Source organism: Phocoena sinus, chromosome 19 (genome assembly GCF_008692025.1).
Source record: "Phocoena sinus isolate mPhoSin1 chromosome 19, mPhoSin1.pri, whole genome shotgun sequence".
In the NCBI taxonomy this organism is placed as follows: Eukaryota; Metazoa; Chordata; class Mammalia; order Artiodactyla; family Phocoenidae; genus Phocoena; species Phocoena sinus.
In genome coordinates this window covers 9,499,694-9,525,466 of record NC_045781.1, presented here as the reverse complement: position 1 = coordinate 9,525,466, position 25,773 = coordinate 9,499,694, and the positions used below count along the sequence as shown (strand labels likewise).

The 25,773-nt window shown below is 57.4% G+C and overlaps 3 protein-coding genes and 1 non-coding gene across 6 annotated transcripts in view; 1 reads left to right on the top strand and 3 right to left on the bottom strand.

Moving 5' to 3' along the window:
• CKM (creatine kinase, M-type) overlaps positions 1–1,996 on the bottom strand; it is a 22,685-nt gene extending 20,689 nt beyond the window's left edge. The window contains exon 1 of the mRNA XM_032612208.1: positions 1,975–1,996. The gene's annotated coding sequence lies outside the window, so the exon portion shown is untranslated. The remainder of the gene's footprint in view (positions 1–1,974) is intronic.
• Positions 1–7,422, top strand: part of KLC3 (kinesin light chain 3) — an 8,451-nt gene extending 1,029 nt beyond the window's left edge. The window contains exons 2-13 of the mRNA XM_032612206.1: positions 2,157–2,422; positions 2,928–3,158; positions 3,473–3,542; positions 3,953–4,172; positions 4,596–4,683; positions 4,757–4,858; positions 5,381–5,554; positions 6,204–6,294; positions 6,371–6,411; positions 6,503–6,609; positions 6,802–6,865; positions 7,174–7,422. Of these exons, the coding sequence (XP_032468097.1) occupies positions 2,165–2,422; positions 2,928–3,158; positions 3,473–3,542; positions 3,953–4,172; positions 4,596–4,683; positions 4,757–4,858; positions 5,381–5,554; positions 6,204–6,294; positions 6,371–6,411; positions 6,503–6,609; positions 6,802–6,865; positions 7,174–7,245 (1,518 nt within the window). The 5' untranslated portion in view covers positions 2,157–2,164 and the 3' untranslated portion in view covers positions 7,246–7,422. The remainder of the gene's footprint in view (positions 1–2,156; positions 2,423–2,927; positions 3,159–3,472; positions 3,543–3,952; positions 4,173–4,595; positions 4,684–4,756; positions 4,859–5,380; positions 5,555–6,203; positions 6,295–6,370; positions 6,412–6,502; positions 6,610–6,801; positions 6,866–7,173) is intronic.
• On the bottom strand, positions 5,817–25,773 carry ERCC2 (ERCC excision repair 2, TFIIH core complex helicase subunit). Of its 3 annotated transcripts, XM_032612200.1 has the most exons (23): positions 25,649–25,773; positions 25,222–25,321; positions 24,165–24,242; positions 24,020–24,082; positions 23,750–23,863; positions 19,005–19,121; positions 18,800–18,916; positions 18,330–18,453; positions 18,136–18,232; positions 17,917–18,050; positions 17,664–17,832; positions 14,935–15,053; positions 12,709–12,778; positions 12,549–12,618; positions 12,355–12,456; positions 11,125–11,188; positions 10,495–10,616; positions 8,998–9,090; positions 8,826–8,898; positions 8,531–8,601; positions 8,283–8,426; positions 8,046–8,189; positions 5,817–7,646 (listed from the first exon to the last, which is right to left on the bottom strand). In XM_032612200.1, exons 1-23 carry the CDS (start codon positions 25,651–25,653, stop codon positions 7,554–7,556), a joined length of 2,283 nt encoding a protein of 760 aa, XP_032468091.1. In that variant the 5' UTR covers positions 25,654–25,773; the 3' UTR covers positions 5,817–7,553. The 3 variants fall into 3 exon arrangements, with proteins under 3 accessions (XP_032468091.1, XP_032468089.1, XP_032468090.1); XM_032612198.1 differs by lacking the exon at positions 5,817–7,646 and having other exon boundaries at positions 7,654–8,189; XM_032612199.1 differs by lacking the exons at positions 5,817–7,646; positions 25,649–25,773 and having other exon boundaries at positions 7,654–8,189; positions 25,222–25,448.
• Positions 21,791–21,929, bottom strand: LOC116744894. The gene has a single exon (XR_004347218.1). It is a non-coding gene; the product is annotated as a small nucleolar RNA SNORA46 (small nucleolar RNA).

Below are 25,773 nucleotides of genomic sequence, written 5' to 3'. Positions count from 1 at the left end.
AGATTGTGCCTGATGCGGGAGGTTGTACACGTCCGCAAACTTTCGTGAATGATGGTCATGGTTGTCGGGATGACCCAATGAACGGGTGTGGTTGTGAGTTTGACTTGCGTGTGGGGTGTAAGACTACATATGGTGTGATATACATACACACACTTATATACTACGTACACAGAGAGATTGATATATGTACGAACACGTATATACATAGAGAGATTGATGGCGATGGAGAGGCTGCGGTATATAAAATCCGCAGGATTACACACCTGCCCTTACTCTGTGTCTGAGTGGATGTGATTGGGAGCATGTGCACAGGTGCTAAAAGTTCTGGGCTGTTTAGGGGAACACAGTGGCTTGAGTGAAGTAAGCCTGAGAGACTGTGTGCGGAAAGCATGGAACTACCTGTGTCTCTACAGCTGTCTGTGCCATGGGCACCCGCTTGTGACGGAGTAAGAGCCTGGCCTCAAGGGTCATTCGCACGTCCGCGTGTGAAGCTCTATAGTGTGTCTGTGTGCGAATCCCTGGCTGGCCAGGTGGGGAGGAAGGAAGGAAATGGGGAGGATGGTGACGGGTCCACCGTGAATCCTGGGAGCATGGAGGAGGCGCTGGGCATAGGATGGAGCGCTAGGTGCTGGCAGGACTGTGGGGGTGTGGGAGAGGGCACGTGTCGTGGGCATAAAAGTTCAAGGAGACAGTCCCAATGGAAGTGGTTTGGGATTTGGTTATCTTTTTGCAGGTGAGGGGGGCTGAGGGAGGAGACAGTTTGTGTGTTGGCTTTTATTTTGTTTTTAAATTTTTATTGAAGCATAGTTGGTTTACAATGTTGTGTTAGTTTCAGGTATACAGCAAAGTGATTCCGTTGTATTATATATATATATATATATTTCACAATCTTTTCCATTATAAGTTATTACAGGATATTGAGTATAGTTCCCTGTATACACAGTAGGTCCTTGTCGGTTATCGATTTTATATATGTATATGTTAATCCCAAACCCCTAATTTACCCCTCCCCTCCCCTTTTCCCCTTTGGTAACCGTAAATTTGTTTTCTATGTCTGGCTTTTATTTCTGAAGGGAAAGTATACCTGTGTGTTGAGTTGTACTTCGCAGAGGAGACTGTGTATGTGTTATTTCCAAAAGAAGAATGTACTTGTGTGCGTGCCTTAGTGTGTTGCATTAGGTTGTATCAATATTTTGAAAGGAAAATGTGGATGTGCGTGAGGGTGTGCTGAGTTGTATTTTTAAGAGAAAGTATGTGTGTGTGTCATTTCTGAGAGGACAATGTGTATTACGCTGTATTTCTGAGAGGGGTGTGTGTATGTATGTGAGGGCCCCAGAGGCATCGTCACCAGATGTGTCATTGACCTTGTCACCCATATACAACCCCACGAAGTCCCACATGTGAACCCCCCCCATCCATTACCATCTGGGCCTCAGACCCTCATCTGTCACATGGCCAATGTGACATCCATGGGCCACGCCTGCCTCACGTTTGACCCAGCATGCCTTGGGCTGGCTGAGCATGTCTGCAGTGGAGGGTGGAGCCTGTTTCCTCTGGGTCTGTCAGGTCCTCGGGCTCCGGGAGCCACCACACGGGGCCCCCCTTCCTGACCTCCCCAGTCTAGAGGCCTCTGCTTCCAGCACCCCAGCCCCTTGGCCCTCTCCTCCTGCCCCACCCCACCCCCAGTGGTCTGACTGGTTCCCAACAAAAACACCCTAAGAATGAGCTCACAGAGAGGCTGCCGCCTCCACGCGTCCTGCCCCACACGCCCAGTGGGCGAGGGCACCTCTGGTCCCAAGGTCACACAGCCGGGAATGCTGGGCCAGAGTACCCAGGCTCCTTGGGGTGGGCTGGGTGGGAGCCCTCGAGATGGCTGTTTGCCCTCCTTTGGTTAATCATACATAATGAGGTTTTGGAGTTGCCCTCAGGGCGGGGCCCTGGGCCGAGGACAGGGAAGTCTAGGTTTCCAGTTGCCCGCTGGCCAGGATGGGTGTGGGACAGGGTGCTGGCCGGAGTGAGGAAAGCACGGAGGCAGAGGGCTGGCCGGGATGGGCGGACAGGGAGAGGGTTGAGGGGACCTGTGGCGTAAATGGCGCGGAGGCAGAGGGGCTGACTTGCCTGGCCCTGGCAGTGACCCCGATCCCGGTCACCCCCAGAAGCAGCAATGTCCGTGAAGGTGGCGGCCCCGGGAAGCATGGGGCTGGGCCCAGAGCACCTGAGCCCTGAGGAGCTGGTGCAACAGACGCGACAAGTGGTACAGGGGCTAGAGGCCCTGCGGGCAGAGCACCGGGGCCTGGCCGGGCACCTGGCGGAGGCCCTGGCAGGACAGGGCCCGGTGGCTGGCCTGGAACTGCTGGAAGAAAAACAGGAGGTGGTGAGCCACTCACTGGAGGCCATCGAGCTGGGGCTGGGTGAGGCCCAGGTATGAGGGGGCCAACTCAACTATGGGGGATGTGGCTCAGGCCTGGGGGTTGCCCAGGGATGAGGGGGCCAGGTGTGCTGGAGGGGGCAGCCTGGGGAGAGTGGGGACTAAGGGAGCCAGGCCCGGGAGGGGGAGGCTCCAGTCCTGAGGTGGGATCCCTGGTGTGCATTGGGGATGGGGTCCTTATGTGCGACAGGGACCCCTGAACCACGTGGGGCCCTTCCATGGAACTGTGGGTCCTGGGGAGACTTTGGGGTTGCACGGGTGGAATGTGAAGTACCCTGAGTGTAATTTGTGTGCCTGGGTGACATCAGAGGGTCCCGAGCAGGATTGGAGTATGGCCCTGAGAGCCTTTGAGCACCCCTGGAGCCACAACGGAGGAGTCTCTGTATAATCCGGGGCACCCTGGAGAGAATGGGGTGCTCTGGCTTGATCTGAGGCCCTGGGCTGGGTCGGGGGCGAGAGGGGCCAGGCCTCTGACTCGCCACCCCCGCCTCCCTGGCAGGTGCTGCTGGCCCTGTCGGCACATGTGGGCGCGCTGGAGGCTGAGAAGCAGCGGCTGCGAGCACAGGCCCGGCGGCTGGCCCAGGAGAACGCGTGGCTTCGGGAAGAGCTGGAGGAGACGCAGCAGCGGCTGCGGGCCAGCGAGGAGGCTGTGGCCCAGCTGGAGGAGGAGAAGAGCCACCTGCAGTTCCTGGGGCAGCTGCGGCAGTATGACCCGCCGGCGGAGAGCCAGGTGCTGCGGGACCCAGCGGGGCGGGGGCCGTGATGTGCTGGGGACCCCTCACTCCTTAGATACCCCACAGCCCCCATCCCTCCGTGGTGCCCCCCGGTGCCCCAGACCCTCCAAAGAACCCCCTGACCCTCTGCAGAGCCCCACAAATCCCAAACCCACTAGAACTTCCACCGAAGTTGGAAGCCCGAGGATCCTCCCCAAGCCCTCAGGAGACCCCTGACCACCACCACCCTCAAACCCTGGGATCCAGGACCCCAGTCTCTGACTCAAAACTCCCAAGCCTCATGACACCCACTTTCCTGTCTTCTCTGCAGCAGCCTGAGTCCCCCCATCGGCAGGACAGCCTGGCCTCCCTGTTCCCCAGTGAGGAGGAGGAGAGGAAAGGTGGGTGTGGGGAACTCAACCAGGAGGATGAATGGCCCAGGCTGGGGGGAATCTCTGATTCGCTGGGCCCCCAAGGCCTCTGAGGGAGGATGGGGAAGGTCAGGGCGGGGTGTCAGGAGGATGAAGCAGGGGGCTGTGGGGGTGACAGCGGGCAGGTGACGCTGGAAGCTGCAAAAGCAGGCCTGCCACGGCCCCAGGAGCCACGTGGCTCCCATGTTTCTGTCCTGTCCTAGGCTTAGGACACATCCCACAGGCCAGTAAAATGCCCGTGATTCCAATCTCAGACATCAGAACAGGGGCCCGTGGTCCCAGGGGCCAGCGAGGCAGCTGTAGCTTTGGGGTGCATGTGTCCCCTCGTGCGGGGCTGCAGGAGTAGGAGGCCTGCAGTGACAGGTGCCCGGCACCCCCAGGTCCCGAGGCGGCGGGGGCCGTCTCTGCTCAGCAGGGTGGCTATGAGATCCCGGCCCGCCTTCGGACCCTGCACAACCTCGTGCTCCAGTACACGGGGCAGGGCCGCTACGAGGTGGCTGCGCCGCTGTGCCGCCAGGCCTTAGAGGATCTGGAGCGGAGCTCGGGCCACTGCCACCCTGACGTGGCCACCATGCTCAACATCCTGGCGCTGGTGTACCGGTGAGGGCTGCAGCCGCCACGGCTGGAGGGGGCAGGAGGGGCGGGGACCTGTCGTTGGGCAGAAGCGGGGGTACCCTGGTGTCCTGCTCTGCCAGCATAGGGCACCAGGGGTGGTGGTGGAGAGAAGGGGCAGAGCTCTGGGGAGGCCACCCACTGAGACCCAGGCAAAGAGGAGTCAGCATGGGCAAGAGAGACCACAGTGGAGTGGGGAAGAGACCTGGGGTGGCAGAGGCTTGGCAGCCAACTGGGGGTGTTGGGACCCTGTGCTAGACTTGGGAGGTATGGGGACCCCCAGAAGGGACCCCCAGAGGATGCCACCCATGCTTGGTCGTCAGGTCTCTGGGCCTGCGGGATTCAGCCCAGCCCATGGCCCCTGCTACCCCAACCCGGCAAAACCCCCTCCACCCTCGGGCCACCCCACAGGGACCAGAACAAGTACAAAGAGGCCACAGACCTTCTCCACGACGCCCTGCAGATCCGGGAGCAGACACTGGGCCGGGAGCACCCCGCGGTGAGCGCAGGCCCAGGAGGGAGGGCTGTGGGCTGTGCCTTCCCACCCCTGACCCGCCTCTCGCGCCCTGCAGGTGGCCGCCACCCTCAACAACCTGGCTGTCCTCTACGGGAAGCGTGGGCGTTACCAGGAGGCGGAGCCCCTGTGCCAGCGCGCCCTGGAGATCCGTGAGAAGGTCCTGCCCCCACCCGGCTCCCACGGAGCCCCTGTCCTGAGTGGCTCTCACCCCTTGATCCTGATTTCAGCGCTCAATTCTGTGGCCCTTGCATGACCCTGACTTGCTCCTGTGACCTCTGACCTTCTGTGCCCCTCCCATTTGACATCGTGAGCCTCCAATTTGAACCTAGAGCACCCAATCCCCTGACCCACCACCCCTGACATACCACGGACTTCTGTTTGGTCTTGACTTCTGACTCTCATAGGTCACCTTATGCCCCCCCCCCGGTCCTGACCTTCCAACCCCAACCTTGATCTACCTATTTGACCCATAATCACGAGGTTTTGCACCACCATGACCTCTGACCCAACTACTCCCCAGTTTGACCGCGCAGTTCCTGCCCTCCGCCCCAGCCTCCTGTAGTTCTCCATCCACTTCGATCCTATAACCACCAACCCATGACTCTCATTACGTCTGTTGGCATCACGTGGCCCGCCAACCCCGGCTGACCCCAAGGACTTGTGATCCCATGACTCCTAGGTCCTGGGCGCCAACCACCCGGACGTGGCCAAGCAGCTCAACAACCTGGCCCTGCTGTGCCAGAACCAGGGCAAGTTCGAGGAGGTGGAGCGGCACTACGGCCGGGCCCTGAGCATCTACAAGGCCCTAGGTGGGCCTCACGACCCCAATGTGGCCAAGACCAAGAACAACCTGGTGAGGGCGCCTTGGGGCGTGGGTGTCTTGGTCCTGGGGCCGCGGCACTGGGGAGCACCCATCGGCTGGAGGGTGGGATACCACCGAGGCCAGGGGCCCCACCTCTGCCCAGCCCTCGAGCTGTCCCATGAGACTCGGCTTCCAAGCTGGGCCCTGACTGGTGAGGTTGCTCAGCACAGAGGACACGGAAGCATCAGGAAACAGGCAAGTTGGTGGCAGCCAGAGAACAGCTCCAGTCAAAGAGGAAGCCAGAGAGACGGGCCGGGAGCAGATGAGAGCATTTATTGAGCTAAACCCCCTTCTTAGAACTTTGCCTGTACTATCCGTTTCTTCAAGAGCCCTATGAGGTAGGTGCTCCCGTTGCCCCATTTTGCAGGTGAGGAAACTGAGGCACAGAGAGGTGTGTCACTGGCTCAAGGTAGAGTGGGGAACAGGTTCCTGCTCTGAGTCAGGAAGTCACCTACCTACCCTATGGGAAGTAGGCGGGGTTGGGCTCCAAGCCCACCCTGCTGTCGGCCAAGGCCTGGAGTGTGGGGTAAACCTGGGTTTCTTCCTGCGGGGGCTGGAAGGATGTGCCTGGGTGCAGTGCTGGGGCCTGGCAAGCTCCCAGGTTTGAGCCAAGATCACCCAGGCTATGCCCTCCCCACAGGCCTCAGCCTACCTGAAACAGAACAAGTACCAGCAGGCGGAGGAACTCTACAAAGAAATCCTCAGCAGGGAGGCCCCGCCTGCCCCTCGCGGTGAGCCCCCAGCCCCTCCCTCTCCCCCAGGGGGCTCCTCAGCATCCCCACCACAATGGCCCCATCTGTTCCCCAGGAGCCCCCAACACAGGCACAGCTGGTGACGCAGAACAGCAGGTGAGGACAGGCTTTGCCTCGGCTCCCAGGGTGGAGGTGGGGACTGGATGGAATGGGGGGGACTGACCCGTGTCCCTGGCACCCTCCCCAGGCTTTTCGTCGGAGCAGCTCGTTCTCCAAGCTCCGAGAGTCCATCCGGCGGGGAAGTGAGAAGCTGGTCTCCCGGCTCCGAGGCGAGGGGGTGGTGGGGGCAGCCGGGTGAGTGTTGGGTCAGGTTGGTGGCCGAATCTGTAGCCCACCCCTCTCCCTGTCCTGCTCAAGAACCTTCCATGGCTCCCATCTCCCCTGCCACACATACACTCAAACCTGGCGCTGGAGTGGTCCCTCCCAGGGTGGGAGCCAGACACTCCTGGGCTCACTTGTGCCCCACCCACCAACTTTCCTTTGTAGGATGAAGAGAGCCATGTCACTCAACATGCTGAACATGGATGGTTCCCGGGCTGCTGGGAACCAGGTGAGGGGGACACCCGGCTCAAGGGTGGAGTGAGGGGCCACACTGACAGGCCCAGAGGCAAGGGAAGGGTGGAAGTGGTCAGGCTGGCGGTGGAGTGGACGCCAGGATAGGGAGCATGGTTGGCTTTTACTTGGGTAGAGGCGGGGGAACGGATGGACTGGAGTCAGGGTGGATGTGGGGACAGGGGGACGAGCAACGCGGCCCTCAGGATAGACAAGCTGGCAGCCAGGCTGCTGGGGAGTAACCCTAGGGGCAGCTGCAGCAGAGCTGTGTCCTGCCCCTCACCCACCCCCTGTACCTGTCCCCAGTTCCCCAGCCGGCACCTGCGCGAGGCCTCTCGGACCCTCAGCGCCAGCACCCAGGACCTGGGCTCCCGCTGAAGGCGACAGAACCACGTGGCTGCGGCTTCTCAGGAGGAGCGGGAGAGGGGTGGGAGGAGGGGAGGGGAGTCCTTTCATCTCCCTGACTGCTCCCACCCCTCGGGGGCACCCAGTGTCTTGGGCTTCCCCGCTGTCCTCTCCTCCTGTGATTAAAGACTGTAGACTTGGCAGCCAGAAGGTCTGCCTGAGGTGTCCTGCAGGGACTTTAAGCGCCTCCCCCGGAGGCGCCCTCCAAGCTACTGGGACCCAGGGCCAGGTAAGGCTCACGAGTCGCGGCCAGCTCCTTTCACGGCCCCGCCCCCACCCTGCTACAGCTGCTGAGCGATCTGCGCTATCCTCCGCAGCGTCTCCTCCGACTCCAGCTGCTCCAGGCTGAGCAGGGACAGGCCCAGCTGGTCCTCCTGGTGGGGGGTGGGGGGTGTCAGCTGCTGCACTTCCTAACACAGGGGTCCACAACTCAGTAGGGACAGGTGGCCCGCCCGGGGGCGGGGGGGGCTACAGGACAGGATGCTTGAATTTCAAAACACCCGTATAACCCAGGGCATCCCGTCCCCAGAGAGCTGTGTCCAAGCTAGAGAAGGACTGGCTTTCCAGAGGCCCACGGCCAGCTCGGGGCTCCCAATGGAGAGACACGCTCTGGCTGTAGCCCTCGACCCTCCCCGCAGTTCCAGTTCCCAGGCCTGGCGCGCCAGCGCACACAAACCCCTCTCTGTCGGGGGCAGGGAGCAGGCTGGGCTTGGGGCTCGGGGAGAAAGCCAAGGGCCCTTCCTGAAAGAGGAGCTTAGGCGCCGCGGGCTCACCCGGTGGAATGGCTGTGCCATCTGCCTCAGGAAGTACTTGGCGACCTGGACCCCCTCGTCAACGGTCAGGTTGAGGCTGGCGTCGGTGAGGTGCTCCTGGATCCAGCGGGGCAGTTTCCCCCGCTTGTCGACCCGGGCAAAGCGCTGTGAGTGGGAGAGGGAGGATGTCAGGATCCTGGCAGGGGGAACCCGCAACTGGGGGAACAGCCTGGTTGGCGGGGGCCCCGGAACGCGCACCTTGTCGGCAAAGACCATGAGGCCGTAGTCAGTCTTGCCCCTGATGGCCCGACCCACGCACTGGGCCGCGTGGCGCATGGCATCGAAGGTCAGAAAGTCGTTCTCTCGAATCTGGAACTGGTCCCGAAGGTATTCCAGCCGCGCCTGCGGGTGCAGAGATGGGGGGGGGTAACGTCCCTTCCTCACACAAGTCCTAAGGAGAGGGCCCGACAGAGGCCTTCACGTCCTACCCCCCAGGCGCTGCTCACCTTGAGAATACGGCTCTGGGTGTAGACGTAGGGCACCCCGAACATGATGACGGCCCGGCCGTAGTGGTGCACTGCGCGACACAGGAGGGGGAGTGAGAGGGCTGAGCTCGCGGGGCCCGGGAGCTCATGCTGTTCGAGTGACTGCACCCCAAGGGCCCTGCAGAGCACCCAGGGATGGAAGGAAGGGGAGGCCCCCGTGCGTGCCCAGGCTATGGGCCGCCGGTCCCCTGGGGGAGCAGAAATGGCCAGACATCCACGCAGGCGCTTGGGGGAGGGGAGAGCCTAGTCCACTCACCAAAGTCAATTCCCTCAGACACTTTGCCTCGGGCCACTGAGAGCAGGATGGCCCCACGGCCGTTCTCGCAGGCCTGGGGAGGGGAGGCCAGGACACGAGATGCGTCACCTCGGAGCTGCCTCCTCTGGTCCCTCTCCACCCTGGGCTTTCCTCTTCCCCCGGTAATACCCACCTCCTGGTACTTCTCCAGGGCAACACTGGTCTCAGCCCCATCTTGGGTCTCAATAAAGAGCAGCTTGTTCCTTTGGATGTTCTCGAGGATGCCCTTAGGGAAAGACACCAGGGAGGTCAGGGTGTGGGCCGGCAGAAGGATTAAAGGACAGGGGAGTCCTGGTTAAACTCAACTCTTGTCAGATTCCCATGCAACAGACCACTTCTCTCCCCAGGCCTCAGCTTGCCCACTGGAGACTTGGGGAGGGTGGTGGTACTGTCACTTCTTTGGAAAACCCCGTGAGCCGGGGAGGGAACCAATCCTCATCCTTTGGACGAATGGAACAGGCATGTGGCTCTAGATGGCCCATCGGGATGCAGGTGATAGGTGGAGAGGCCAGGCAGAGCCAATCAGAGGCTGACTTGAGATTTCATATTTGACACTGAAATAGATGTGTGGTGCGAATAAAGGACAGGTACACAGATGGACCAGTGAGACAAAACAGAGGGTCAGAAACACCCCCCACACACAGATGGTCACTTGTGCCACTCAGTGCGGGGAGCTCTTTTCAGTAAGTGGGGCTGGAGAAATTAGATTTCCATATGGGAAAAAAATGAATCTTGACCCCTGCCTTACATCATACACAAAGGTAAATCTGAGGTACCTCACAGCCCTTAGATGTGAAAGCTACAACTACAAAGCTTCTAGAAGGAAACACAGGAGACCATCTTTGGGACCCTGGGGTCGGCAAAGGCTTCTTAAATAAGACACGAAAGGCGCACGGGATGTGGCGCTCAGGTGGCTGACAGCCGCCTTTCCCACCGTGTGGAAAGAGCCTGAGGACAAGACCCAGGTCTTGGTTGTGCGTGAATGAGGCTCCCACACACTGCCTGGTGCTAACATTAGACAAGTTCACTCGTCTCAGCCCAAAGAGGTGCCCTAACTTACCCGAGAGCTGGGCCCGTGGTGCATTCAGAATCAGAAAGGACAGGGCGCCCCTTCCCCATCCACATCCTGTTGGGTTGCCAGTGCCCAGCCGTGGTGAGCTCCATTTCCCCATGACCTCACCCACACGCTCCCCAGAAGGGGCTCCTGCAGGTTCTTTGCCCCGAGCCTGTATCCAGCCGTAATTCTCCAGAACCTTCCTCTAGAGGCGCAGCACCCAGCTAGAGTCACACCTGCTGCCCAGTGTCTCGACACCAAGCCATATGTGCTGGAGAGACTGTCAGGAAGTAACCCCAAAAACCCATAAGGTGGGATGTGGTCACCTCTCCTGAGGGCCGCACCTCTGAGGAAGGGGCCCAGCGAGGCTGCTCATGTCTTAGTTCTTAACCTAGATGTTGGGAGAAGAGTGAATGCTATTTATTCTTTAAACTGTCCGTCTGTGTTTTATACGCTGTCCTATCATCTATGATACATGTCACCATTTAAAACACAAGAGGAATGAAGCCAACACACAGGGGAACAGAGCCAAGAGCTGAGACAGGGGCCTTCTGTGGGGTGAGTCGCTGGGCGTACCTGCTCGTACCAGGAGGCCACGGTGCTCTCCATGTACTGGTAGCTGGTAAAGAAGGCCACGATGCCATCGGGCACCACAGCGGACATCTCCAGTAGGAGGTTTCCGTAGTTCCGGATCACCGCTGTGAGGGGTCAGAGGTTGGACTCTCTCCTGGCCTGGTTCCACCACCCCACTCCCTATCAGAGCATTCCTGTCTAATGGCTTGTCTTGAATTTGGGTTCCTAAAAACCCCACTGAGGCCTCTGTAGGACCGTTCAAACACATTCTGCTTTTCCTTGGGAGGACGGCACCCCCAAACCCCTGAAGATAGGCGTGGCCATGTGACTTGCCATGGCCAAATACAGAAAGGGCCACATGTCACTTCCAGGTTGAGAACCTTTACGAGCCAGTTCACAATTCACCATGATCCCTCCTGTCACAGTGATGTGTCCAATGGTGGAAGTTCCCAGCATGAGACATGGGGCAGGCCCCCACCAACCCATGATGGCACGTACTGTGGGCAAGAAGTACTTCTGCCTAAAGCCACTTCGATTTGGAGGTATCTGTTACTGCATCATGACCCAGCCCACGCTGACTGCTCCACTTCCCCTCCTGGGACCCATACAAACCATCCCCTGTGGGTACCATACCGATATCTTCCCGGGTCTCAAACTTGGAGCTGATGGCCACCTGGTCATTGCCACGGCCAATGATCTGGAAAGAGCAAGAGAGGTCATGATAGGGGAAACAGCAACCGCTCCAACGTGTGAGTGCAGGTGGCCTGCTAGCGCTGTTCTAAGCTTTTTACAGACACAGGGTCATTGAATGAACCCTCAGCTACGCTGTTATCCGCATGGCGCAGATGAGTAACCTAAGGCTCACAAAAGGCGTGTCGTGTCGCCCGGCCAAGGTCACAGCAGGGACTGAACTGAACCGAAGTCTGCCCATGTGTCCCAGCAGCAAGTACCCTCTTAGCCCGTGCCAGCCTCCAGCCAGTCAGTTCAGGAAGTTGCCTCTCACCCCCAGCTCGACAGCCACTGTGCAACACCGCCAGCAACCTCACAGGAGCACGACGCAGTACGTGGCCCGTGGTCAGCGCCAGTCCACAACCCCTGACGGGCAATTCAGACGCGAAAACGCTCTGCAAACTCCAGATGTTTAAGTTTGGCACGAACTCCTACAGCAGCAAAACCTGCCCTGAGCCTATTCAGAGTCCTGACGTATCTCCCTTAGTTAGACTCTTCAAAACGTTTGCTGAAATATGACTCTCACTGGAGGGACGTGCCCAGACCCCACTGGCAGTGTTTCCAGTCTGGAAAATTCTCAATTCTAAAACACATCTGGGGAATTCCCTAGTGGTCCAGTAGTTAGGACTCCATGCTTTCACTAGCGAGAGCCCGGGTTCAATCCCCGATCAGGGAACTAAGAGCCCACAAGCCGTGTGACGCGGCAAAACAAAAAACAACGAACAAAAAAACACACATCCGGCCCAGGGACTTCAGATATGAAACTGAGGGCCCATGTTACGATGTTCATTTTACAAAGAAGGGGACCAAGGCAGAGTAGAAAGGTCACTTAGCAAGGTCACAGCCAGATGATGAACCAGGCAAGGCCACGCTAACCAAGTACCGGGCCCTGGGCCACAAAGGCCTTTCACACCTGTTATCTCACTCAATCCCCTCAACCACCCTGGGAGATCACAGAGGGGGTGTTCCCATTTCACACATGAGAAAGCTAAGGCTTGGGGCGTCGAACTCAGGCCCAGGTCTGCCTGAATCCAGAATCCCACAGCTGCCTGAGAAGTGGCAGGGAGCAGAGGGAGGAAAGGCAGCCCTCATTCCCACCTCCCCTCCCCCATCACCTCACCCTCTCCCACGCACCATGGGGCAGAGGCAGACCCGAGCCAATGTCATGGTGAAGGTTGCCATGGTGACGGGATGGAAGTCCAGGATCTTGGGGTAGATGTCCAGCGGGGACAGCGTCTGTACCAGGGACAGCAGGAGGGATCTTAGCAGGACTGGGCAGGAAATCAGGAGTCCCCCCGTGGAGGTCTGGGGGCCAAAAGGGCCCTCACCCCAGATGTGATGATGACGGACTGGAAGCGCTCGAACACAGGTTTGATAGCCAGCGAGGCGTCCATGCAGCTGTGAGGAGGAGACAAGGGTGGTGAGTGCCAGGCTGGGGGGCCCAGGCCCCTGTGGGCCACTCATACCCCCTCTGGGGTCAGGTCTCACCTGAAGTGCAGGATGGGGTTGGCGATGGTTGGGGTTCTGTCGTCAAAGGGCTCAATGATGATGGTGAAACCTACAGGGGGCCGGTGAGATTCCCTGGGCGCCAGTCATGACCATGCCCACTAGGCCACCCCCCACCCCTGCCCCCGACTTTCTCCCTCCACCTCAGTCCTCCTCCCCCCACCTTCCTCAGTGAATGGGACCAGCCACCAGCAGCCCAAACCTAAAACCCAGGCATCTGAGTCCAAAATATACCCCAACCCGCCCACTTCTCCCCAGGGCCGACACCTGTGCAAACGTTCAGAGGACCCTGAGCCAAGAGTACCAAAGGCTCACCCCTCACTCTCCCGGGGCTGCAGGGGCCCACCCCCAACTCAAGCCAAAGTCTCGAACCTTCTCTTACCACCTGTCTGTCTAAGCCATCAGGAGGCTGGTGAGCTCTGCCTCCAAAGTCTAGCTGCCCACTTCCCCCACCCCCGGCCCAGTGCAGCCGCCATCACCTCCCGCCTAGACCACTGCAGTCGCCTCCTCACTGGGCTCCCCGCTCCCACCCCTGCTCCCTTCACAGCAGCCAGAGGGACTCTGTGAAATCCTGAGTCAGTTCACAACTTGCCCCTGCTCAGAAGCCCCCACACTCCTCCCAGGGTCCAGAATTGTCTGTGGGATCCTGCCGCGATGACCCCATTTCCTCCTTGCTCACAGGCCTCCTGCCTCACTTTCAAAACCACCAGGCTCATTCCACCCCGGGGCCTTTGCACTTGCCCCACTGCCTGGCAAGCTTCCCAAGGCAGCTGGCTCCATTTGGTCATTCGGAACTCAGCTCAAATGTCAGCTCAGAAGAGCCACGCCAGCCATGTAGGTGTTCTCCAACACGGCGACATGTTTGTTTCTCACGAAAACTATCGCTTTCTGGAATCATCTTCCTTACCTGTGTCTGCGCCTTGGCTCCCTGTCTTCCCAGCTAGCACGTAAGTTCTGGGAGGTCAGGAATGAGGTCTTTCTTGGTTCCTGCCACTTCCCCAGTGCTGGGCCTGGCCCATTTGTTGAACCAATAAATGAATTGGTTCTATTTCACTTAGTAAAAATGTTTGGAAAAATCAAGTCCTCTGTGCCTAGCCCTGTGCTGAGGACGCAGCAGTGGCTGAGACAGCCCTGGTCCTGCCCTCTCAGGACTCACAGTCCAGTGACGGGGACACAGACCTGTCCCCACAGAGTGACCACTCTTAAGTGGGCAAGGCTGGGACGGGGAGCCTAGAGGAGGGGCCTGGCCCAGCCTGGGAGTCAGAAGGGGCTTCCTGGAGGAGGCGGCGGCATTTCTCCCAAGCCGAGAACTGAAGGATGAGGGGGAGACAGCTGGGGGCTGAGGAACGTGGGGAAGGGCGTTCCAAATAAAGAATGTCAGGTGCTGGGAGACGGCGAAGTGGGGAACAGAGGAGAAAGACAGACTGAGAGGCAAGACGGGATGGACGGAGGCATGGACGCAGAAGGACGCTTCCGCTGAGACCTGCTGCCGATCGGCCCTGGGGTGGGGGAGATGGACTCACTATCCTCCTGCCAAGGCCACACCAGGCCGCAGGACATCAGGCAGGCCTGACCTAGTTTCCTAGATAGAGGAGTAATCCCCGGAGATCAGACTGAGCCCTTGGACAGCTTAAAGCTGAGGAAGCAGAGGGAATGCTCCCCTCTCCCCTGGAAATCTGAGCATCCTCCTCGACTCCTCTCCCCCAGGCCCCGCAAGACCAGGCACCCAGTCCCGGCCGCTTTAGCTCCCACATCTCTCTCCAGCCCCTCCTTTTCTCTCCTCCCGCAATGGCCCAGCCTCTGCTAGAAGAAACATTCTAAAGCACAAATCTGATCCTGCCTCTCCCTTGCTCAGAACCTGCCATGGCTCCCCAGTGCCTGGGAGCAGCATGACCAACCCCTTACCCCACCCCCCGGTGTAAGTGAGCAGATCCCCACAGAACTTCTCCGGCCTCACCTCATGCCTCTGCCCACCCCCATACTGTCCACTCTGCAGCCAGAGGGAACCTTTGAACACGCAGATCTGAGCGCGAGGCCTGCTCACTCGAGAGCCCTTCGTGGCTCCCCGCTCCCTCAAAATAGAGCCCGAACTCCCAAGCCCAACCCTACGAGGTCCCGCCAGTCCAAGTCCCAGGGGCAGCCCTCTAGGCTCTGCCAGATCCCGATTCCGGGCCGGGGGCCGGCAGGGGCAGGAAGAGGTGAGCTCACCCTTGGCGTAGGTGCTGACGAGCGTGGCGAAGTTAGCCAGGAGGGTGAGAGGGGAGAAGTCGGCGAGATCCGTGATCTCCAAGGTGTGCAGGAGGGAGCGGAGGCGCTCGGCGCAGAACCTGGCGGGGTGGCGGGATGGCAGGATGGGCTGAGGGAAGGCAGCGGGCCCCAGAGTCCCCTCCTCGCCCTCAGAGGACGTGGTCACGCACCGCCTCCCCCGCCGCCTGGCAGTTCCGTGAGGGCAGGGCCTGGGTCTGTGTGAGTCACCTCTGTGTCCCCACCTTGTACAAGTGCATGTCCCACAGGGCCACAGCCACACGAGGGTACACACGGAGCAATAATCACACGGCCCACAGAGTCGCAGTCATGTCACATGAGATCACACTCTCACATGCAGGTTCTCCGTCAAAAGGGGTGACCCAGCATCCCACAGTCACAACGTGAATCCCGCACGGCCACACTGTCATATACTCACGCCCAGAACCTCTCGCTATGTCTCAGTCCCACTCACCACCCTCGGTGACACTCACAGCGTCAGAGTCCCACCTGCTCACAGAGGACAACCTCACACACCCTCACAGAGCCGTACACGCAAGGCCACCCAGCTGGAGGCTCTCACCCCTCGGGGACAGGCGGTGGAGCAGGAGAACCTGGCTTTGGAGCCAGGCAGATGGTCAAGTTTAAAACCGGCCTCCTGAACCTCCTTTCTTCAAGTCTGTCTTCTCTTCCCCCAAGCTCGATCGGGTGCCCCCTCTGCATTCCCTCAGCCCCCAGGACTCCCCCATCCCGGCCCTGGGTTGGCCCTATCTGGGACAGGTCTGTCTCCCCAACTGAACTGGGAGCCCCAGGAGGGCAGGGCCAGGGCTGTCTCAGTCATCACTGCGTCCCCACCACAGAGCAGGCACTCAGAACACGTATCATATGGCTAACTAAGATTCCCTCTGTCCTCAAAAGTCTCTCAGCTGTGAGAGAAAGTTGAAGCCACACCGAGGGCTCCCCACCCCCTCAGAGGCAGAGCAGCCAGGAGCTCTGGAGCCCTACAGGCCGGGCTTCGAGTCACAATTGCCATAGGCAGTGCTGTGTGGCCCTGGACAACGGCTTCTCCTCTGTGGGACACAGCGTCCTCTAGAGAGCAAGGCAAGGACACTGTATTGACAGTATTTTTCTTTTTTTTTTTTTTTGGCCGCGTGGCATGTGGGATTTTAGTTCCCCAACCAGGGATCAAACCTGTGCCCCCTGCAGTGGAAGGGCAGCGTCTTAACCACTGCACTGGACCGCGAGGGAAGGAGGACACTGTACTGGGATTCCATGGGATGTGGACCATAAAGCACTTAGCTCGTCATCAGTGCTCTAGACCGGGTAGGTTCCTGGCATCGCTGCCCTGTCATTTAACCACCGCAGGAGGGACTTCCCTGGTGGTGCAGTGGTTAAGAATCCGCCTGCCAACGTAGGGGACACGGGTTCGAGCCCTGGGCCAGGAAGATCCCACGTGCTGCGGAGCAACTAAGCCCGTGTGCCACAACTACTGAGCCTGTGCTCTAGAGCCCGCGAGCCACAACTACTGAGCCCGCATGCCGCAACCACTGAAGTCCGAGCACCACAACAGAGAAGCCAGTGTAGGGCTTCCCTGGTGGCACAGTGGTTAAGAATCCACCTGCCAACGCAGGGGACACAGGTTCGACCCCTGATCCAGGAAGATCCCACATGCTGTGGAGCAACTAAGCCTGTGCACCACAACTACTGAGCCTGTGCTCTACAGCCCGCAAGCCACAACTACTGAGCCCGCGTGCCACAACTACTGAAGCCCGTGGGCCTAGAGCCCATGCTCCGCAACAAGAGAAGCCACCGCAATGAGAAGCCCACACCCCGCAACAAAGAGTAGCCTCCGCTCACCACAACTAGAGAAAGCCCAGGTGCAGCAATGAAGACCCAACGCAGCCAAAAATAAATAAGATAAAATAAATAAATGAATTAAGAAGGAAAAAAAATAGAGAAGCCAGTGTAATGAGAAGCCCGTGCACCCCAACGAAGAGTAGCCCCCGCTCCTCCGCAAAGGAGGAAACTAAGGTTCAGAGAAGACAAATGACTTATGCAAAACAGCAAAGGAAAAGCACAGGAAACTCCATCCCCACTCCCAGGTCCATTCGCTGCCTGCCCTGTGACGGGGAGACTGACCCTGCCCCCCAGATCGCACTGAGGGGCTGCTCCAGCCCACAGGCTGGGGGCCGGGGTCGCGGGGGGGACGATGAGAAGCACTGATGGGAGGAGACAGGGGTCTGGGGGGAGGGCCCCATTTTCTCCCGGCTCCCGCTCTGCTGAGCCTCATCAGGAGCCCCTCCCCAGGGCCGCTCCCTCCCCTTCCCCTGGGGCCTGGGGCAGGAACACCTCTGACCTCTGGCAAGGGCCCAGGGGCCTCGCCACCCGTCAGCTCCTCCACCCTGCCCGCCCCCCTGTACACAGCCCCTCCATCAAACTCTCCTCAGGTAAATTCTCTGATCGAGCCATGTGCCGCCTGCCCCACCAGGGCCCCAAGACCAGCTCGCGGACTGGCCCGCTCTGCCCCACGAGTGTCACACAATGCGCCCCCCGCTCTTCCCTTACTCCTGATACTGGTGACACGGTGACCCCAGGCCACAGGCTGGGAGGACAAAGCTCAGCGAGTGCCAGGGCCGGCCTCGACGCCCCCCACCCCCAGCAGGGACCCACCCACCCAGCCTCGGAGGCCGCACCTGAGGGGCTTGCGCTGGATGCACACGCGCTGGGCCAGGCCGCTCAGGAAGGCGGGTGGGCTCTCCTGCACCACGTGTTGCACGCGCAGCCGCCACTTGACGTACTCCAGCAGCCGCCGCAGGAAGCCCAGGAAGTGCTCGGCCGTGCGGATGGAGCCTGGCACCGCCTCTGCGGGAAGAGGGGCTCAGCCAGGCGCCGCTGGGGGTCCAAGCGGCAGGGGTGCGGGGGGCGCGGGGGCAGGCCGCGGCTCACCCTTCAGCACCTCGTCGGGCAGCACGGGGTTGGCCAGTTGGGCGTCGGTCTCCCGGGCGGCGCTGGCCTCCCGCAGCCCCTCCACCAGGCGCCGGTACTCGTCCCGCAGACGCTGCTCGTCCGTCTCCTTGATCCTGCGGGGAGACCAGGTGTGGGCAGAGCTGGGGACACTTGGGGGGCAAGTCAGGCGCCAGGGCCTACCGGCTGCAGCATCCCCACCTGAGCACCGTCTTCTGCAGGGTCTCCAGGTTGCCCTGGCACCGATCCAGGGTCCGGCGGGTGAGGTTAACACTCATGGAGTCGATGCAGACATTGTCTGGAGGAGAGCAGGCAGCGGGCCGGGCTCAGGCAGGTGGACGCAGCGGCAGCCTGAGGGGCTGGCATCGCCTCCCTGCCCTGGCCCCCTCCCTCACCAATGTTGTGGGCCTCGTCGAAGACGACGACGGCCTTGCGGGCCAGCTCCTTGGACACCAGGTCGGCAATCTTGGGGTCCAGGAGGTAGTGGTAGCTGTAGACCACCACGTTGGCGTGCAGGATCTGGGGGCCGAGGCGGGCAGGGTCAGCCCGGGCCGTCTGCCAGCACCCAGCCCTGGGGCCCTGCCACCGCCGTCCACACCACGACGCCACGCCACTGCCCCACAGGCCCACAGAGGCGAGGCGAGGCAAGAGACACAGGCAGATGGACAGACAGACACAGACAGGCACACAGAGACGAGGCAAGACAGACACAGGCAAGGCACAAATACATATACGCAAACGGAGAGAGACTGACAAACAGATACAGGCACAGACCAATAGGGAGATCTAGGCAGATAGACAGATGGGCAGGCAGCCTGTAACCCTCACACACAGCCCTCTGCCCGACCCCTGCTGGCCTCCTCACTGAGTATCGGGCAAGGAAGTATGGGCACCAGCCCTGGCGCTGCCCCATGGCCTTCAGGTCGTCCAGGTTGTAGATGCCAGCAGGGAGGGGCACCTGGCGCCCATGGACATCAAATTCCTATGGGTGAGAGGGTACCTGGGGTTCAGGGAGGTTGGCCGTTGCTAGCGGTCCCACCCTCTGTCTCTCACCGCTGCCCCGCAGGCACCTCGTAGAAGCGGCAGTGGGGCAGGCTGGGGTCCCGCTGGTACTGTGCCCTTATGTAGGAGGCCGTGAGGCTGTGGCATTTTCCATCGACGTCCTTCCCAAAGCGCAGGGGCGTCACCTGAGGGGCCAGGGAGCATCTTAGCACCGAGAAAGGCTGAGAGGCCCAACCACTCCTCGAATCCGGGGCTCAACACCTAACGGATAGGCGGGATAGGAGGCCATCCTATTCCAACCGGGGTGAGACTTGGGCATTTGTGGAAAACTCGAACCTCAATCTGCTTTGTTATTAAACAGTTAAGACACCGAGAACTTACTGCAGGGATGCAAGAGTGGTACAGCTGTTGGGCTCTCATTCTTTTTAAAATGTTAACCTCTATATAATGCCAATTACATCTCAATTTTTCAAACTATTAAGGCTTGAAGATTCTTTAGCATGTAGATGAAGGATAACTGCTTTATCTTTTTTTTGTTGGCCGTGCCACACGGCATGTGGGATCTTAATTCTCCAACTAGGGATCGACCTGCACCCCCTGCGTTGGAAGCACGGAGGCTTAACCACTGGACCGCCAGGGAAGTCCTGCTTTATCTTTATTTATTTATTTATTTATTTTTCTGCTTTATCTTTTAAAATGCTAAAACAGCCAGAACTTTGGCAAGGTCCAAGAATCAGAGGAGGCTCTGATCGCAGTTTGAGAACCTGCCTTACCTTTGCCCTGCTCTGAACCCTCTGAGGCTCCACTGATGGCACCGTCACAGCCCAGGGCTCCCTCTTCCCTCACCAAAGGGAAGGCTCTGAGGCGGCTGACCCCTCCCTCTCCCTTTCCATCAGTTGCCAAGGCTTTTTTTTTTTTTTAAAGTCTTTACTGAATTTGTTACAATATTGCTTCTCTTTTACGTTTTTTGGTTTTTTGTCTGCCAGGCATGTGGGATCTTAGCTCCCCGACCAAAGGCCAAGTCTCAACCACTGGACCACCAAGGAAGTCCCTAGTTGCCAAGGCTTATACTACTTCTTTCTCTTTCTTAAATGCCTTTACATTTTATCTTTTTTTAATTAGGTAATATAAATACGTCATATGGGATTTCCCTGGTGTCCAGTGGGTAAGACTCCCTGCTCCCAATGCAGGGAGCCCAGGGTTCTAATCCGGGTCAGGGAACTAGATCCCGCATGCCACACTAAGAGTTTGCATGCCACAACTAAGGAGCCGGCAAGCCCCACCTAAGAGTCCACATACCTCAACTAAGAAGCCCACATGCCGCAACTAAGATTCCGCACGCCGCAACTAGTAAGTCCTCATGCTACAACTAAGAGTTCACATGCCTCAACTAAGAAGTTGGCATGCCGCGACTAAAGACCCCACATGCTGCAACGAAGATTCTACATGCTGCAACTAAGACCCGGCGCTGCCAAAAATAAACAAACAAATAAACAATAAATACCCAAAAAAATCACATAAAAAAACAAATACATTGGGGCTTCCCTGGTGGCGCAGCTGTTGAGAGTCCACCTGCCGATGCAGGGGACGCAGGTTCGTGCCCAAGTCCGGGAAGATCCCACGTGCCGTGGAGCAGCTGGGCCCGTGAGTCATGGCTGCTGGGCCTGTGCGTCCGGAGCCTGTGCTCCGCAATGGGAGAGACCACAAAAGTGAGAGGCCCGCGTATGGCAAAAAAAAAAAACCAAATACATTGGACTTTCCCTGGTGGCGGAGTGGTTAAGAATCCGCCTGTCAATGCAGGGGACACAGGTTCAAGCCCTGGTCCGGGAAGATCCCACATGCTGCGGAGCAACTAGGCCCGTGTGCCACAACTACTGAGGCTACGCTCTAGAGCCCACGAGCCACAACTACTGAAGCCCACACATCTAGAGCCCGTGCTCCACAAGAAGAGAAGCCACGGCAATGAGAAGCGTGCGCACTGAAACAAAGAGTAGCCCCCGCTCACTGCAACTAGAGAAAGCCTGCGCCCAGCAACAAACACCCAACTCAGCCAAAAATAAATAAGAAAAATGGGCTTCCCTGGTGGCACAGTGGTTGAGAGTCCGCCTGCCGATGAAGGGGACACGGGTTCGTGCCCCAGTCTGGGAAGATCCCACATGCTACGGAGCGACTGGGCCCCTGAGCCATGGCCGCTGAGCCTGCGCGTCCGGAGCCTGTGCTCCGCAACGGGAGAGGCCACCACAGTGAGAGGCCCGCGTACAGAAGAAAAAAAAAAACAAAACATTGTACAAGGTACACAATGTTAAGTGTCATGTATGCTCACACAGAAAAGTATTTTAAAACTATGAAAACTTTATCTAGGATTAAAGCAGAGACCCAATGGCAAATCTATTTTGAAGAACTAAATTCAATCCAAATGAAAACTACAGCTATGCTTTTAAATCTTTCCAAGGCAGCAGGCATGTGGACGGACAAAACCAAGATGGAATTATCTGTCGCAATCTTTAGCATTATCCAGGTCACTATATATCTCTGGAAACAACTAAGATACCATCCTGACATACAGCAGAATACTACTTATACACTTAACCACATTTCCAGAAAATCTAATCCAGTTAATTAATTCTCAACTTCTCATTTTCCTAAGGGGGACAGAACCACCACCTGAGCGTGTTCTGAGCGCACGCATACATCCATTTGCTACATGGTTCCTCTTCATTTATGTCTCTAAACTTAAAGTCATAATTTAAACTTTTGTTTAAAAGAAAGCATCTTGAAATTTTGCTCCAGAGTCTGTGGAAGCTTTCCTATATCCCAATCCTCCTTGCTATCAGATAACAAAGGCCGAATAGAGTTATGTTCCTTAATTCCACGTAGCAACAGCAGGATGGCACAAAGTCGGCTGTCCAAAAAGAAAGAGCCAGGGATATTTTTGCACTACAGCATCACCAAGAATGGGAAAGATTCCCATCCATGGGTTTCAACACAGTGCTGGGGTGCCACTGCTCTTTAGTCATCATCCACTATCTGTATTATTTCTCATACATTCTTACAAATAACATTACATAATATATATTCTGGGACTTCCCTGGTGACACAGTGGTTAAGACTCCACACTCCCAATGCAGGGGGCCCGGGTTCGATCCCAGGTCAGGGAACTGGATCCCACATGCATACCTCAGCTGAGAGTTCACATGCCACAACTAAGGAGCCCGTGAGCCACAACTGGGGAGCCCTTGTGCCACATCTAAAGAGCTGGTGAGCCACAAGTAAGGAACCCACATGCCACAACCAAGACCTGGCACAATCAAATAAATAAATAATGTAACAACAACAACAACAAAAAAAATATATATATATAAATAAAAAATACATTCTTGGAATATATTATACCCCACTAAAGAATTTCCACACTAAAGCACTTAAAACCGTGCCTGGAGCTCAGTGACCCCAATGGTTTTGTAACTTAATGACAATTATTTTTCTATGTATCATATAGTAATATTTATTAATATCACTATAATTTCTAATATTCTTTTTTTTTTTTGGCTGTGCCGTGTGGCTTGTAGGATCTTAGTTCCCTGACCAGGAATCGAACACGTGTCCCCTTCAGTGGACGCACAGAATCCTAACCACTGGACCGCCAGGGAATTCCCCATAATTCCTAAAATTCTTTTAACTCTTCATACATGTGAAGGGCTATACATGCATTATCTTGCCCAATCTTTTTTTTATTATTGAAATATAATTGATATATAACATTATAGATCAGTTTCAGGTATACAACATGATTCGATATTTGTATATGTAGGGAAACGACCACCACCGTAAGTCTAGTTAACATCCATCACCGTACATAGTTACAATCTTTTTTCTTGTGGTAAGAACTTTTAAGATCTACTCTGTTAGAAACTTTCAAATATACAATACAGTATATGACTTACAGTCACCATGCTGTACAGCTGTCCCTCAATATCCAAGGGGAAATGGTTCCAGGTCCACCCCACGGATAACAAAATTAACAGATGCTCAAGTCCCTTATATAAAGTGGCGTAGCGCAGTTGGCCCTCCCTATCCGCAGGCTCTGCATCCACAGATACAAAGGGTCAACTGTACGTTATGTGACTTATTTATCCTATAACTAGAAGTCTGTACTTTTTGACCCCTTCACCCATTTCGCCCACCCCCACCCCCTTGCCCAATCTTATCAACAACTGTGTGAAGCAGTAGATTAATTATCCCCATCTTACAGAAGAGAGGACTGAGGTCCCGAGAGCAGAAACCACCTATGCAAGAGTATATGGCTAGTACATTTCAGAATCAGGAAACCAGACCTGCCAGCCTCCAGGAGCTGCCCTTTTTTTTTTTTTTTTTTTTTTTTTTGCAGTACGTGGGCCTCTCACTGTTGTGGCCTCCCCCGCCGCGGAGCACAGGCTCTGGAGGCGCAGGCTCAGCGGCCATGGCTCATGGGCCCAGCCGCTCCGCGGCATGTGGGATACTCCCGGACCGGGGCACGCACCCGTGTCCCCTGCATCGGCAGGCGGACTCCCAACCACTGCGCCATCAGGGAAGCCCCAAGGAGCTGCCTTTTTAACTTCTCTCAGGCTGGGGAAAGTGGGAAGGCTCCCCGGCGGAGGTGTGCCTGGGCCATGACTGGTGAGTCGGCATTTGATGAGTGAGAAGAGAATTCTGTGCATGGCACCTGCACATCTCCCTGAGATGTCTGGTCTGGGTGGGGATCTAGGACTCCTGGTTGGATGGCAGAGTTTCCTCTATCCTGAGGCTTAGGGCGAGGGGAGGAATGGGCACTCACCTCGGGATGAATACACAGGTTCTTTCGGGAGCTCAGAGCCAGCCCCAAAAACGACAGCTTCTCGCCCTCCTGTTTCTCATAGAAGTTGAGTAACTTTCGAAGCTCTTCAATCACCTGTTCCAGTTGATAAGGGAGGGGGGACTTGGCCTCATTGAAAGCCCCAGCCCCTTCCCCAGCTTCCCACAGGCCCCCAAAGCTATGATGGCAACCGCCAGGGGGACCGCTGGGTTAGGGGACAGTGAGGGGCACTGGGATTGGTCCCAGGCTCACCTTCTCAATCTCAGGCACAGTCCTCGAACAGTAGATGAGTTTAGTCACCTCCAGTGGATATGCCTGGCGACGACAATGGGTTCAGCCTCGGCCCCTGTCCAGCCTCCTCCCTCCTCCCCCTCCACGGGCCCAGTGGGTCACTTACCCGCTGGTACGCCATGATCAGGGCCAACAGGGACACTGTCTTCCCAGTGCCTGAGGGCATCTCCAGGACTCCATGACCCTGCATGATTCGGGCAGGAGGGACAAGACACAGGCTCTCAGAACTTCAGGGACACAGACTCTGGGAAACCACCGCCGCCGCAAAATGCCACCATTGGAACAGCAGGACAACAGAGCAGTTAAAAGTCTGGGCCCTAGGGGCAGTGGATTTGAACCCCACTTCTGCCACTTTTGTTGAGTGGTCTTAGGCAAGACCGCTCAACCTCTCTGGGGCCTCAGGATCCTCATCTCCAAAAATGGGCCTAATCTCTTCTTCATAGCATGGCTATGAGGATTAGTGAGAAACTGGGGGTTAAATACTTAGTACAGTCTGACATGTGGTGAACCTGTTTTGTTTTAATTTGGCAAAAAGCGCCTCCACAGCACTTACTCTGTGTCTGGAGCTATTACTAAGTGTCTTACGTCGGGGTTTCTCAACCTCGACTCTCTTGACATTTTGCGGCCGGATAATATTTGATCGTGAGGGCGCTGTCCTGTGCACTGCATCTGTGGCCTCTACCTACTAGATGCCAGTAGCACCACCACTCCACTAGTACTGACAATGAGGAATGTCTCCAGACATTGCCGAATGTCCTCTGGGGGTCAAAATCGTCCCCAGTTGAGAACCTCCTACTTACTTAGTGAATTAACCCCTACAGCCCTCATACTCAGCTGAGGTAGGTATTATTACTATGCCCATTTTACAAAGGTGAAAACTGTGGAACTGGGAGAGTCAGTGATTTACCCAAGGACACACAGCTGTGGGTAGTCGATTCCAAAGTCTCTGTCTTCCTAAGCCAACCACTGAGCGGCTTATCGTTGGACAAGTGTCAGCTAATGCTATTATTAACTATTATTATTTGAGATAACAGAAAGTTTGGCAGCGCTGGCTTCCCAAGGACCTCGGATTTCTAAACTCCAAACGTCCTGCAATCTCAGTCTTAGACGCACGTGCGGCAGCCCCCGCTGTCAGATGGGCAGCGAGGGGCCGGCCCACCCACCTTGGCATCCAGCGTGCGTTTGAGCTCCAGCATGTAGGAGAACTGCTCCGGGTAGATGTAGTCGTATGGGAAGTAGACCAGCAGCCCGTCCACGTTAAGCCTGGCGGCGGGGGCTGCCGGGTTAGTCCCCCGCCCCCTCAGCCCCTCTCCAGACTCCACACTCCCCTGCCGTCGAACCGAGAGGGGTTACCGGCCCGCTGCTCCCCCCCACCCCGGATGTCCCCCAGTTCTCCAGAAGTCTCCGGGTCCCTTCTGCATCTCGTCTCTGACTATCCCCGTTACCGCCCCGCGGGTCCCCGCGGCTATCCCTACCCCTCTCCTTAAGCCTCCCCTCGCCCCGCCGGGACCCGAGGCCTGCCCACTGGCCCCTGCATCTTCCAGACCCCCACGCCAGCTCGCGCGCCGTGAACCCAGGACCCCCTCTCACTTCATGGCGCCGGTCGCGGCTTGAAGCGGCGTCTGCCCGCCTCCCTCATGAATATTCAGTAGAGGCAGGATCCGCAGGACGTCCCCGAGGTGCTGCTCCACCTTCGTCACGACTCCATTGGCTGA

Excerpts from the sequence above, each read along its gene's own strand:
- ERCC2 (XM_032612198.1), bottom strand. Across the intron at positions 17,833-17,916 it reads GCCCGACGAGGTGCTGAAGG|AGGCGGTGCCAGGCTCCATC; the intron begins GTGAGCCGCGGC and ends CTCTTCCCGCAG. Across the intron at positions 8,602-8,825 it reads GTCTGAGGGAATTGACTTTG|TGCACCACTACGGCCGGGCC; the intron begins GTGAGTGGACTA and ends TGTGTCGCGCAG.